Source organism: Carassius gibelio, chromosome A11 (assembly GCF_023724105.1).
Source record: "Carassius gibelio isolate Cgi1373 ecotype wild population from Czech Republic chromosome A11, carGib1.2-hapl.c, whole genome shotgun sequence".
NCBI classification, from domain to species: domain Eukaryota; kingdom Metazoa; phylum Chordata; class Actinopteri; order Cypriniformes; family Cyprinidae; genus Carassius; species Carassius gibelio.
This window is the reverse complement of record NC_068381.1, coordinates 6653132-6666236: the sequence shown is the minus strand read 5'-3', so window position 1 is coordinate 6666236 and position 13105 is coordinate 6653132. Positions and strand designations below refer to the sequence as shown.

Sequence of the window (13105 nt, the reverse complement as noted above, 5' to 3'; positions counted from 1 at the left end):
TTTCACTTGCTATCTAAGGATACCAGAAATGGGACTTTTCATAAAAGACTAGTTACATGTAGCTGCAAACTCTACATAAGTGATAAAAAACCAGTAGCTCCTCCACAAAAACATAAATGCTTCAATTCACATAGACATTAAAGTTGCGAAAAACCCAGAATTTTCCTTTAACCAAACCAGATGCTGAAATCAACACAAAACACAAGGTATGAGAACGTTAGTGCAAGTTTTGAGATTCACTGTGTTAGACGTTAAACATCGCTCTGTTTGGCACACACCTGCATCGTCATTGCAAACACCCAGTGTAAAACGATGCATAGCTTACACACGTATGCAGTGGTTGCCACTACATAATGAGCATTAGAGGAAAATGTGGGGAAGTGGGGTAATCGTGAGCCCCCGGAGCATAACAAAACAAGAGTCCCAACAAGGGGCACAAGAAAACGTTCAGAAAAATCATGTTGGCGCATGCAAGGGCAAACGTTACAACAGAGTACTGGGAGAGAGGGAGAGAGAAGAGGCGGTGGAAAGTGAATGGGGAAAGAGTGAAAATGGACACCAGGAAGTGAAAAGGAAACGGTGAACAGAAGTGTCAGATTTTTCCCAACCTGTGGTGGCGAGCCTGCAGGGGAGATGCCATAGCTTCCCTGCTTGTCTCTGCTGAACACATGCTTCCACAAGATGACGTCAAGCACGACGTTCTATAGAATAATCGCAGTAGGGCGGAAAGAATGAAGAGAGCTACAGATCACATGGCTAGCAAAAGATTTATGGTCATAATTTTTTTCGGCTTATTCCTTGTTAAAGATCAAAACCAAATACATTTCTTGAAAGGGCAGGGATTCTTTTGGATTGTGTGTTAAAGCAAAACAGAAGAGGCGAGAGAATTAGGTTGTTCTGCACTAAAATTCATCAGGTCATTGGCAATGAACACACAGCGAGATCACAGGATCGGGTCCCACTGATTGGCTGCTGTGGTCGAGAGTTCTACTGATTGATAGTTGAGAGAGAACGGCTGAAAGGGGACATCTAAAAGGCGAAGCAAACAGCCGCTATGATGATTTCTTAATCAGGAAGCTTTCACACAGAGTGGACAAGAATCATTTGACTCAGGGCAAAATATGAATGCTGTTTCCTTATCCTGGGAATCAGCCTCAGCAGAGCGCAATTTACTTCTGTATAGGGATGGCAATTCTGGCTCCTGAATTTCATAAACTATTCTTTTATTTACTGATATTAATATTGTTATACTATATTGTGTATCTATGTCTATCTATCTATCTATCTATCTATCTATCTATCTATCTTGATTTAATAGAAAAATCTTTTCTAAAAAAATCCTTAGATTCAAGTTGTGGACATACAGTATAAAATCGATCTATATATATGTATCAGCTTTTGACTCCCAACCCTATTTTTGTGTGTTTCTGTTGGAGTGTATATCCCCATCAAATACACTTGAGGGTTTTAACTGGGTTATAGTAAAAGCATTCTGATATGACCCAAGGGTCCACTACACCTGAAGGTCACATCTTATAAGAAAAAGCATGATCCATGATATAGCTCTGAACTTTGCCAAATATATATGAGCTAGTGTAGCAATGCAATTACAGAATTTACTTCCCAACCTTAAATTTAACAAAAAATACCATACTGAAATGCAGTTTATTTTCATATGTGAATATCCATGAGTAATGTGATTGATGTTATAGTCTGAAGTCCCTACTTACCTCGATAAAGACAGAAACTACGGTGTTGCCCAGCAAGATGAGCACCATAGACACACGCCAGCTCAAAGGAACACATTCGAGCTGAGGAGAATGAAGACAATGTAATGAACATATTATACATGCAGCATTAGTGAGCAGAAGAGAATTCTTTCAAAAACATTCAAATCCTATAACATTTTTTAAAACCTTTTGAACTGTAGCGTATGTCTAAGTTTTTATAAGGGCACGTGTGATAATTACTCAAACCAGAGGCCATATTTTAAAATAAGCAAACATACCTGTAAAAATGTATTGATTTTAGCAACCGGGAAAAACATGATGAAAAACAGGAAAACTATGATAATTAAAGCAGAGAGGACAAATGGCCCTGAAAGAGAAAAAATAAATAACAATAATTAAATTAAACAGACAACCAGAAACACAATCAATGAAGAGTAACTGACAATTAAATTTGCATTCCCCCTGTTTTCAAAGACAATGTCAGACAAAGACCTATCAATTTAGTTTCAATAAGCAAAACATATCTCTAAATTGACTGCATAAAAATATCAGGATGTAAATATTAACATAAAATGATTAGCAGAGAGAGATAGCAAGCATTATATCTATATAACATTTAATGGAAAATTGTAAATGTAAATTGAGAGAAAGAAAATATAGAAAAGTGTGAGGGATGAGTTTTTTTGTCACTGCACTGCGAATGCATCAAGTTGAAAAAGGTTCATCCTTACAATTCTTGTAGGTGGGCTGGCGGAAAGGTTTTCCTTTGGAGAAAACAACGGCAACAATGAGGTACTGAAAAGAAGAAATGAAGAAGATCGTGGTATTCACATCACTCTTGATTATTTTTTTAGTCTGTCCTTCAGTGGAGTTAGTGAAGTCATCCACGTGATGGGGAGCAGAGCAGTTGTAGAAACTGTGAATTATAGAACAAGAAAAATAAATGTAAAAAAATGACCAGAGCTGAAGATTCTAAATTAATTTCTAAATGCATTTAAGGTTTGAAAACAATATGAAGACTGTTTAAGTGTCGCATTAGCACTAATGACCTGCAGAGAGCAGTGCACTGTACTCACTCTGGCTTGGAGTACCAGTCCAGTTCTCGAATCAAGAGGAAGGCCATGATCTGGAAACCCAGGCAAATGAGAATCTGGGTCAGAACTGAGAAGAGGAGAGGACCGGAGACGAGACCAGAGGGAGGTCTTTGGGCGACAAGCTCCTTCCATGCGGAGTTCAAACTCACTAGGAGCGAGTGGGAAAGCAAATCAGAGAAATTATACTAAATAATCATTTATTACAAATCAATAATGTACCTCCGTTTCGTTAAATCTTAATGCTTATTAACATGAAACATTTACTTTATGTCCCAAATCTCGTGCATGATCTAGTGCACGTTATTCTAAAGAAAACGTTTGCCATCACCACTGATATCAGTCTGAGCTCAAAAAGAAGATCATACTCACTGGTGAAGACAATTAGAAGAATGATGGCTATGTCAATGAAGAGAAACTGAAAGTCACCCAGGTTACTGCGAATCTGAAATGCATTATTAATGGATTAATGGACAGATGTATAATAATGTCTCCATTTACATATCTAGCCTCAGTTTCCTGAAAGCAGGGGAGGAGACATTGAGTAGCTCATGCTATGGGGTTATCCCACTTCTACTGAAGCCTGATTGAATCGCGCTTGAGCTATGGGCAGAGCCACTCACTATATACTATAGGTCAGCATGATTAATCGCATGTGATTGTCATGTGTGTCTGGTCAGTAAAGCTGGTTCTGTGATTAGTAGCAAATCAGTATTTAAGAAAGGAGGGGAAAATCCCCATAGTGTGAGCTACTTAATGTTGAGAGACCAACTTGATAGAGAACTATAGTTCAGTAAATGACAAGGGAACTTACGGAGTAGAGAAGGGCAACACTGAAGCACTGAATAATACTGTAGAGGGCCATGAACTTAAACACACAGAAGGAGGTGATGAGAGCTGCTCTGCCCTCCCTGCGGAGAAACAACACATGTGAGACTCTCAGCAAACAGGTCGTTTTGTGCAAAAGGACATTTGTGATTGGGAAACACGGTCTACAATGTCGAAGGCCAAAACAAGCACCCTCATGAACTGTAAATGATTTCTTTTCGAAGCGCTCGATTTGAGGCGCATCAGCATCATTTACACTAACACAGCATCCTGAGAAACTGAGCGGTCAACACAATGTCCTGTCTCTCAATGTGCTTCCTTAAGACAAAAACTCTGATTACTCACATTATTGTGTATTTATGAATAAATAAAGATATATATAACTATTGTACTTAATTATTATCATCACACTGGACTAATTTTACACAACATTTGTCATGATACTGCACCCGATCAATTTTACATTTGATCTAAACTACCATTTTTATTGGTATGGTCTTATTAATTTTTAATTTATTGATGGGTATATATTTATTAATTTTCATTTCTTTCCTTCTTTTTGAGAGCCATTGCAACATGAAAAGCAATTTCCTTCTGGGATTAATAAAGTTCTTTTAATTTTTTAATTATTAAGTTTATTAGCCGCAAAACAATCAATTTATTTGCATGATGATTTTTTTTTTCTTCTGGCCCATTTGCTATGCCTATCCTGCTTCATTCTTATTAATTTACGGTCAGTGGATGGGCTAAATGGGAGAACATTTGGAGAAAAAAAAATTAAAAATTATTGAAATATTTATTTTTTAATAGTTGTATTTTGAAAAATCATTAGTCTTTTTTATATAGATTACACAACATAAAAACTATTACTACTGTTATATTAAATCAAGTATTAAAGAAAAATAACTACAGTAAACTAAAAGTACAACACTAATATTAAAGGCTGTTTTCATTTCTTTATTTTCAAACATCAAGTTTTAATTAAAAACTTTCTTTTTATAGAAAAATTTATGTGGAGCAGCATTTATTGTGAATTTATTAATCATGCAGCCTTAGCCAAAGGCACTGTTAACATGTAATCGAGGCACGTGACATGTTTTGGGGTTTCTGATGTCACAAATCAAATTAATGTAATTTCAAGAAATGCTTTTTTGGCCCGAAGATGCTTTGAGTTCTGAAAGCTACTGCATGTATCACAATGCAGTGAATTCGGTTTAAAAAATTCGGAACATTTTGATGTCCTTTGATATGATTAAAACAGGACACCTGATCAGATTGGGCACGCAGGTGATGCTGGGAGTTGTGGAGGTGAAGGGAGAAGCCACTGAAGCCTCCAGCTCTGACAGGGAAATCCCAGCATGAGCTCTCTTCAGTGCCTGAGGACGAAACAGACCGACACCATCAGCTGCACAAGACACTTTCACAACATACAAGCAGAAAAGACATACATAACAGATTTTAAACACTCTCACCCCACAGTCATTCGCTCCATCTCCACACATTCCTACAAAATAGCTGCCGAAGAGAGGGAAAAATAAGCTTAGCAGGGTTTTTACTTTTTCTTATGAAAATGTGAGTGGTACTTTTCAAAACGGACGCATAACTAATTAGTAATCTAGTGTGTTGGATACTCACTCTACACTTTCTAATGTCTCAACAAGCTGAGTCTTCTGGTCAGGCGCCATCCTTGCAAATACTGTTCCATGAAGCACCAGCTACACCAACAACCATAAAAACACCATAAACACCACACATAATCTAACCCATTTACGTAAAAATATCGTACAAAACATTGCCGACCTTCTGTAGCAAGTCTTGGAAATGCTCAATTATTACAGAAAACGATTTGCCGCTCATGGCAAAGTGATACTGCTCCAGAACTCTCATCTCATCCACAGAATGCCCATCTTCCAGAATAATCTCCATCTCCTGCCATCAGAGAACACCGCTACAGAGATGCTGAAGAAGGCTTTTTCCGTTATCGCTAACATTTATGGTGCTGAATAATAACATAAATGAATGCATATAAGTATGTCCTTGTGTACTTCCATTGTAAGTGTCCCACTGTAACAGTCATTTTGCTTAAGATATTTGAACATGTATGCATCTCAAAACCATATGAACCTAGAACATTAATTTCCACAAAACCACAGTGACGGGGTCTGGCCAGTAGATGGCACACTGACCTCTAGTTTGGTGGGCTTGTTCAAGTGTTTGCTGGGTTTGTCGGCATAGTGCCAGTCGATCTTGGCAGCCTGGCCGTCTTTAGGGGGCAGAGCGTCGGCAATAATGACTCGGTCTTGCGGCTGAATCATGCCGCAGTCTCGTGCCACAGAGATGGCCGTCAGCATGTTGTCACCTACACAAGAGACAGACAGAAAGGAAAAGAGGAATAAAACAAAAATAACAACCCTAACAAAAACACATGCTTTGATAGTCATTTTATAAAGATTTTTTTTTTCTTTTTTTTTTTTTTCTTTTTTCAGGGCACAGAATTTGTGCTCTGCATGTAACCCATCCAAGCGCACACACATCAGGAACAGTGGGCAAGGGTCTCACCTCACTCATGGTATTGGAGGTGAAAGAGAGCACTGGTTATTCACACCCCCCTCCGAACATTCCTGCCAGACCGGAGACTCGAACCCACGACCTTCAGGTTACAAGTCTGACTCTTTACCCATTAGGCCACGACTACCCCCTATCTGGCAAACACCCGGCATTCTCTACAATTGTAAGAGTGGGTCATCTACAAACTCAATCTGCTTAAGTTCACAATGCTGCATTCAGCCTCGTCTAAATTTTGGAGAGTTGAACCTTATTAGATGAGATTCCAGAAATACCTAATGAACTAAGCTTCAAAGCTCCCAGACTCCCGTCTGCCTGCAGCTGGTCACCCTAAACCTTCCGGCTTTAAACAACACGGGCATATTCAACTCCTAACCAGGTAAAGAAATCCTAATAACTGAACCAGGATTGTTGGGCAGGAAAACCTACAGAACTATAGGCAGCAAAAGTTGTGGGTCAGTAAGAATTCATCATTAGTTTTTTTAAAGAAACGTAAACTATTTAGCAACGAGACCTTAAATCGATTAAAAGTGACAGTGACATTCATCAAATAAATGAAATCATACAGCCAAATCAGCATATTAGAATGATTTCTGAAGGATCATGTGAAGTAATCGCACCTGGCCATCACAGAAAACTACTTTAAACTATTTTAAAATGCATTCAAATTGGAAAGTTCTTTAAACTTTAATATTATTTCACAATATCGCTGTTTTAACTTTTTTTTTAAAAATCAAATAAACGCAGTCTTGATGTGCACGAAAGACTTTTGAACTGTAGCGTAAACTCAAAGTACATGAATAGCCATGTTCTAAAATTAAAATCGACCGTTTAAAAAGAAACTTCAGGAACTATATTAAACTCAGGTTTCCTGTACCTGTGACCATAACGGTTCGTATGTTGGCATGTCGTAGATCTTCCAGCACACCTGGAGTTTCCGTCTTAAGCTTGTTCTGCATGATGATCAAACCCAAGAAATCCATATTTTTCTCAATCTGATCCCTGTAGAGGAAGAAAAACCAAATATTACATGACATTAAACCAGAGCACATCCTGATAAAAGTTGAAAAGTTGAAACTTTACCGGTTAATGTTCTGCACTTTGTGAAATGTAAGTTTGGATTCCAGCCGTCTGTGTGCCAGCGCAATGACCCGGAAGCCCTGTTTGGTGTAGTCCTCCAGGACCTCGGTGAAATCAGCTGGTACTGTGGTGCATTGTGAGAGAAAACCCCGACTTCAAACAAACGAAAAAAAGATTTGATATTTATAACAGACTGATCTTTCACTGACCTGTTTCGTTCTTACAGAGGCTTGCCACAACCTCTGGAGCCCCTTTCAGATAAGCGTCCATACGTCTCTCTCCAATCAGTCGGACCACCACGCTCATTCTCTGCAGAGCCGAGGAGAAGGAGAACTGCCGCACAATACCGATCATATATGATGCCTGCAACACGAAAAACAATAGACAGTACGTAAACACCCATATATGTCTATAATGAAATTCATAAAAACATAAATTTGTCATTGTACATACCGAGAGCTCATAGAGTTCAGACAGTTCCTGGGAAGAAACCACAAGACATTAGAACAATGTTTAAAATAAGATTATAATAAGCAGAGAAATGCTCACCATGTCCTGTTTAGGTGATATTACAGATGGCGGCAGAAGCTGATTGGGCGGTTTTACATAAGTGAGTTCAATGCGGTCATGGTGAGCCGTCTCCTCTTCTGTAGCTTCCACCAGTATCTGAAGAGCCCAGATAGACAGCAACACCAAAATAAATAAAAACAAGTAGAGCCTGAATGAGATTCTTCTAAACTGAGACGCTGACCCAGCCTGTGGCCTCAAACATCTTGAGGTCTAGTGGATCTCCAGAGAGCTGACCCTCAATCTTGGTGAGGGAGTGACAGGTGGCCATGCACGACACAAACTTGGTAGTAACCAAGCTCTTATCGTCGGCTTTTTCTTCTGAATGATGGAATCTAGAGAAGAGAGATTCCTTGGTCAGAAATGCAATGCAGTGCTAATTCACAAAAAAAATAAAATAAACTCAGAATGTTCTTGGTTTTCTATTTCATATGAATAAGATCATACCTGCCATCTTCTACTCGTTGAATTCCCCACATGTCCAAGCCATCTTCTGTCAGAGTGCCTGTCTGAAATAAGGCAGAATAAATAATAAAAAAAAAAAATTATTATATAAAACCAAATTGTATTATATTAATATTATTAGTACAATTAAAATTAATATAATTAATATTATTAGTAGTAGTAGAAGTAGTAATATAATTTTAATTATAAATAATAAATGTTATTAATATTATTGACAATAATAGTGATGTTATAATAATAATAATAATAATAATCTTAAATAATATAAATAATACATAAAATAATTAAAATATGCATTACCTAAAAATTTATATAATAATTTATCATAATATATTTGACAATGAGGTGCTAAACTGTAATAAATTTCGCTGAATTCACCCTAGATTTATAAAAAATAACCAGATTAAATGATCATTTGTGACTTTAGGTTCCTGTATTTACCTTGTCAAAGCACACCAGGTTCAGCTGTCCACAGATGTTGATTCTTTGTGGGCTGATGGAGAATATCCCGACCTTCCTGAGACGCCGCTGAGCATATACGATGCCCGCTGTCATTGCTGCCGGCAGTGCAGGGGGCACAGTGATAGTAATGATGTCCAGAGACTTGACTATGATTTCCTTTACAGATTCCTGCAGGATACACATCATATCACTATAATTGCTAGATTGATTCATTGAACGGGTCATTTACATTTGAGAATCTGCTCAAAGCTACATCCTATATACACAAATCGTTAATTAACCTACATTCTAAGCGGGAGCAACGTCACAAAAATGCTGCTGTTCCTTTTAAAACAGTAAAGATAGATAAAAACCTGATTTATGATTTTCATGACCAAAGAATAGATGAAGACGACGCTGGCAACGGCCACCAGGCAGAGCAGGAACAGGTAGGCGTCCCGGTACAGCTTGAAGTCTGTGGGTTTGGGGTACAGGATAGAGCGGATGAGCTGCCCTTTAGCGGTGCTGAAACCTGGAAAAGTAGTGAAACATAATGGCACTGTAAGAATTTACATTCAAGCTCTGGTACAAAGCCTAGTCAGCCTCCTATGAAGGAAGCATCTTAAAGCATCAGCCAGGCGGCATTACATGAATCCCACAGTACACTGCAATGTAAACAACAACAAACGTCTAAGACACAAAGTAGGAGAAATGTTGCTTAAAAAAGTAGTTCTGGCTTCTAACCTGTTCGGACTACCACGGCTTTGACCATTTCTCCAGTGTAGTAGCGAGTCTGTATGACGTTTGTGCCACAGAACAGCGTATGTCTCTTGTGTTCCTCCGTGCTGTAGATCGCGTCCCCATCCTCACCCTTCTTGTCCTGCTGAGGGTTCGGAAGGTCAGTCTTTGTGACTGGAACACTCTCACCTGAACGCAGCAAATGAGAGAAGAGAACAGAAACATTTTCACCTTAATGAGACATATATCTTTATTAATAATAAACAATATGCTCAAGCAAAATAAATAAAAGAAAATACTAGCCATTAATAATCAGAAAAATAAACATGAAATCTGTAACATCAACCTAAAATAAATAGCATGATGCTCATTCAGTAGCACATGATAGGGCTGGGCGGTATATAGAGTTTGTACGATATATAATTATTATTATTATTTTTTTACAAACAGTATGGTATAATTTAATACCAACTATATCAACATAAAGCATGTTGATAGGAGCGGAGAAGTTGCTGCGTTGATTTTGCATAATTCGATTTGTCCTAAACAGAGACAAGCTTATATTAAGGGCTTTATAAAAAACGTTTAAGTGTAAAAAAATAACTAAGTGTATTTTATGATAGCAGTAATTGTTGGGGTAATGCAATTAATCTGTACTTTTGTTTTTATTTCTTTTCATTTTTAGTTTAGTGAATTTAACTTATTTTATTTTTTTTGATTGTAATGTTACAATGTAAGAAAGCAATGTGACTTTAGGGCCGTTTCATAGTCAATGCATCTGTACGCATACGCGTCCCCGAGGCTACACATCGTTACGCTTCGGCCGCCATTATGCGTCGGTGCGTAGCCAAATGTGTCGTCCTAGTTTTTGATACACGACGCGCCGATTCACGCAATACTATGCGTTGTTGGTGGGGGCGACATTGCAAGTATTGTACATTCATTCAAGTATATTGTGTTTACAGAAGAAGAAGGTTTGAATACAATGGCGGGCGAAGGGGAAAAATTAATTAATGAAACGGCCCTTAGCCCCTTTTGTGCACATAACATATAGCATAGCCATGGTTACTTTCACTTTATTTGTTTTCATTGCCTTTAATATAAACATTGTCTCATTGGACAACACTGGGCATAATGTAAAGTTAATTAATTAAATAAATAAATACATATTTAATAAAAAATAGAGATATTTTGGCCATAACGCCCTAGCATATAAAATAAATACTATTTTCAGAGAAGAAAGCTGAAGTAAACACATTCTTACTTGACATTAATACATTTATAAACACAATAAAAATAAAATAAAAAATATATAGATAATTTTACAAAAGGTAAAGTTACATTAGTTAAAAAAAAAGTGCATTTTGTTGATGAATACGAAAATGGAATGGGAATGGAAAAGGAATCACTTTTTTCATCTGAAAGTGAAAGCTTAAGCAAGTAATATTTATGTCGTTTAGAAATATAAATATATAGGTTTCATATTTGGACTGTTTTTGAACAAGCGTAAGTTCAAAAGAATAAGTGTTTTTCTCCAAATCGCCCTGCTCTAATCAACTATTATGACACTGCATTTGGAAGCAACCAATCACCTGTGAGCATGCTCTCATTAACAATGCAGGTTCCACAGATGAGCACTGCATCACAGGGCATGATGGTCCCATTGCTGGGGATGACTATGACATCACCGGGGACCAAGTCTGTGGACAGGGCTTCCTCGGTTTCTGTTTCAGCAAAAACCAAAGAGAAAGAAAGAGAGAGAGAGAGAGAGAAGGTGATATAAAACCCGTCTTTCACAGCAAATCAATTATTACCCACGCTTCCTTGCACAGGAGGCAGAGTGCTGACTTTGGCCGTCATCACAAATATATTAAAGTGAGGAACATGCTTTTTCAGTACATCTGAGCCGTACCGTTTTCTCCCCTGCAGACTGTAACTCGAACAGTACTGTGTGCTGCCACCATGTCATGTAGCATTACATATTGCTGTAAAAAAAAAAAAAAGTTGATCTGAAGCACAAACAAACATTCTCCTGACCATGCAGAACAGATAATGTAATAGGCATATAAAAATACAAACTTTAACTGATAACAGACCTCACTTACACAATCAGACAATTAGCATCAACTCTAACCTTGGATATGCCCCATGAGTAACACCTACACTTGACAACTCGAAAATATTTAACTTTATACTGGTTTATAAGCATAAGCGACATAATCAAAATGGTTATGCAAGTGTAACAATGTATTTTTATGATGTGTGACTCAGTGTTTGTTATTCTAAAACAAGAAAATTCCATTCAAATGAAAAATATTTTGCTTTGAAAATGACTGATTATTTATTTAAAGACTTTAGTCTTTAATAAAACAGTTTATTGCTAGTATTATTAATTGTGATATTTAATTTTTGAATTATTGTGATAATTACATTCACAGTTCATTTAGTATTCTCCCTGTCTCGTTAATAAAGTAATATTTAAATATTTAATCAAAATAAATGTAAAAAGTATATAGTATATGATACATATAGCATGTAAAGTATTTAATAATTAATGTGGTATATTATACAAAATAGTAAAGAATAATAAAGGCCAAAACGTATTTACTTCTATATAGAGGATATTTTGTTATTAATAAAATAATATTTCAATAATTAAATAATATTTAAAATAGTTTATTTACTTAATGGGGAATGTTTGTCTTTACTAAAATATTATAAATTTTTTTCTTAATAAAACAAGTATAGAACACAAAATATATGGTCTAGTAATAATTATTTTTCCTTGTATACAAAATAGAACAGAATTTTAATATTGGTTATATATTGGTTTATAAAGGCCAATATGGAAATATCTTACAAACTAATCATCCCAAAATTCACAAATCAAGTTTTGCCCTACATTACTCACCATTTCATTCCACTCATAACCATTTCATTCCACTCATAATAAATCAGTATAGAAATGAAATGTTTGCGAATGCTGTTTTCTTGCTTACCTTTTTAATAGTGTAGAGAGAGGTAGCTATAGATATGACTGACATGATGACTATGGCCATTGCGTAGTAATAGTATGAATCAGTACACCACAGGATAACACTGAAGAGCTGGAAGATGTAGAAAGGATTGAGGACCTGAGAAAGAGAGATTGAGACAAGTTTCAGTTCTTCATTTCAAGTTCCCGAGAAGACATATTGACTACAGTAGAGTCAGCAGTGCTGTGTGTGTCACGCTGTTCTCTGACCGGGGTCAGCTTCACATTTCACTCGTACCTCCTTAATAAGCAGCTTGAAAAGAGAAGGCACTTTCACGTCTATTTCATTCAGTCCAAAAAAAAAACTCCTAGAATTGAAAAAAATAAATAAATAAATAATAAAAAAAACATTCATATTCAACAAAAACACTGACCAAAAAAAAAAGCCAACTTTAGACAAACTGAAGCAGAGATTTCACCTGTACTCCTGCTGGTTTTTGTTGAGCCCGGCGCTGTGCTTTGAGTGAACGGATGAGCAGGTCATGCTCAGGTCTTCCAGGCCTCTGAAGAACAGCAAAGACAATAGTTTTAAGGATGTGACCGATCTGCTGCCTCACTCTAATTAT

The 13105-nt window shown here is 36.9% G+C and overlaps 1 protein-coding gene across 2 annotated transcripts in view; it reads right to left on the bottom strand.

The window, feature by feature from the left end:
• Positions 1-13105, bottom strand: part of LOC128022164 (polyamine-transporting ATPase 13A3) — a 39677-nt gene that overhangs the window by 6150 nt on the left and 20422 nt on the right. Inside the window, exons 7-33 of one of the 2 annotated variants that reach the window (XM_052609454.1) lie at positions 12959-13042; positions 12778-12847; positions 12505-12639; positions 11418-11490; positions 11098-11229; positions 9512-9694; positions 9142-9299; positions 8768-8956; positions 8309-8370; positions 8046-8196; positions 7844-7960; positions 7748-7774; positions 7504-7657; positions 7298-7418; positions 7092-7216; positions 5836-6008; positions 5450-5578; positions 5285-5364; positions 5122-5164; positions 4916-5025; positions 3636-3732; positions 3194-3266; positions 2807-2972; positions 2462-2646; positions 2009-2097; positions 1731-1811; positions 609-701 (exon numbers count right to left, since the gene is read on the bottom strand). In XM_052609454.1, coding sequence (XP_052465414.1) covers positions 609-701; positions 1731-1811; positions 2009-2097; positions 2462-2646; positions 2807-2972; positions 3194-3266; positions 3636-3732; positions 4916-5025; positions 5122-5164; positions 5285-5364; positions 5450-5578; positions 5836-6008; positions 7092-7216; positions 7298-7418; positions 7504-7657; positions 7748-7774; positions 7844-7960; positions 8046-8196; positions 8309-8370; positions 8768-8956; positions 9142-9299; positions 9512-9694; positions 11098-11229; positions 11418-11490; positions 12505-12639; positions 12778-12847; positions 12959-13042 — 3100 coding nt within the window. The remainder of the gene's footprint in view (positions 1-608; positions 702-1730; positions 1812-2008; positions 2098-2461; positions 2647-2806; positions 2973-3193; positions 3267-3635; positions 3733-4915; positions 5026-5121; positions 5165-5284; positions 5365-5449; positions 5579-5835; positions 6009-7091; positions 7217-7297; positions 7419-7503; positions 7658-7747; positions 7775-7843; positions 7961-8045; positions 8197-8308; positions 8371-8767; positions 8957-9141; positions 9300-9511; positions 9695-11097; positions 11230-11417; positions 11491-12504; positions 12640-12777; positions 12848-12958; positions 13043-13105) is intronic. The other variant, XM_052609455.1, reaches the window with a different exon arrangement.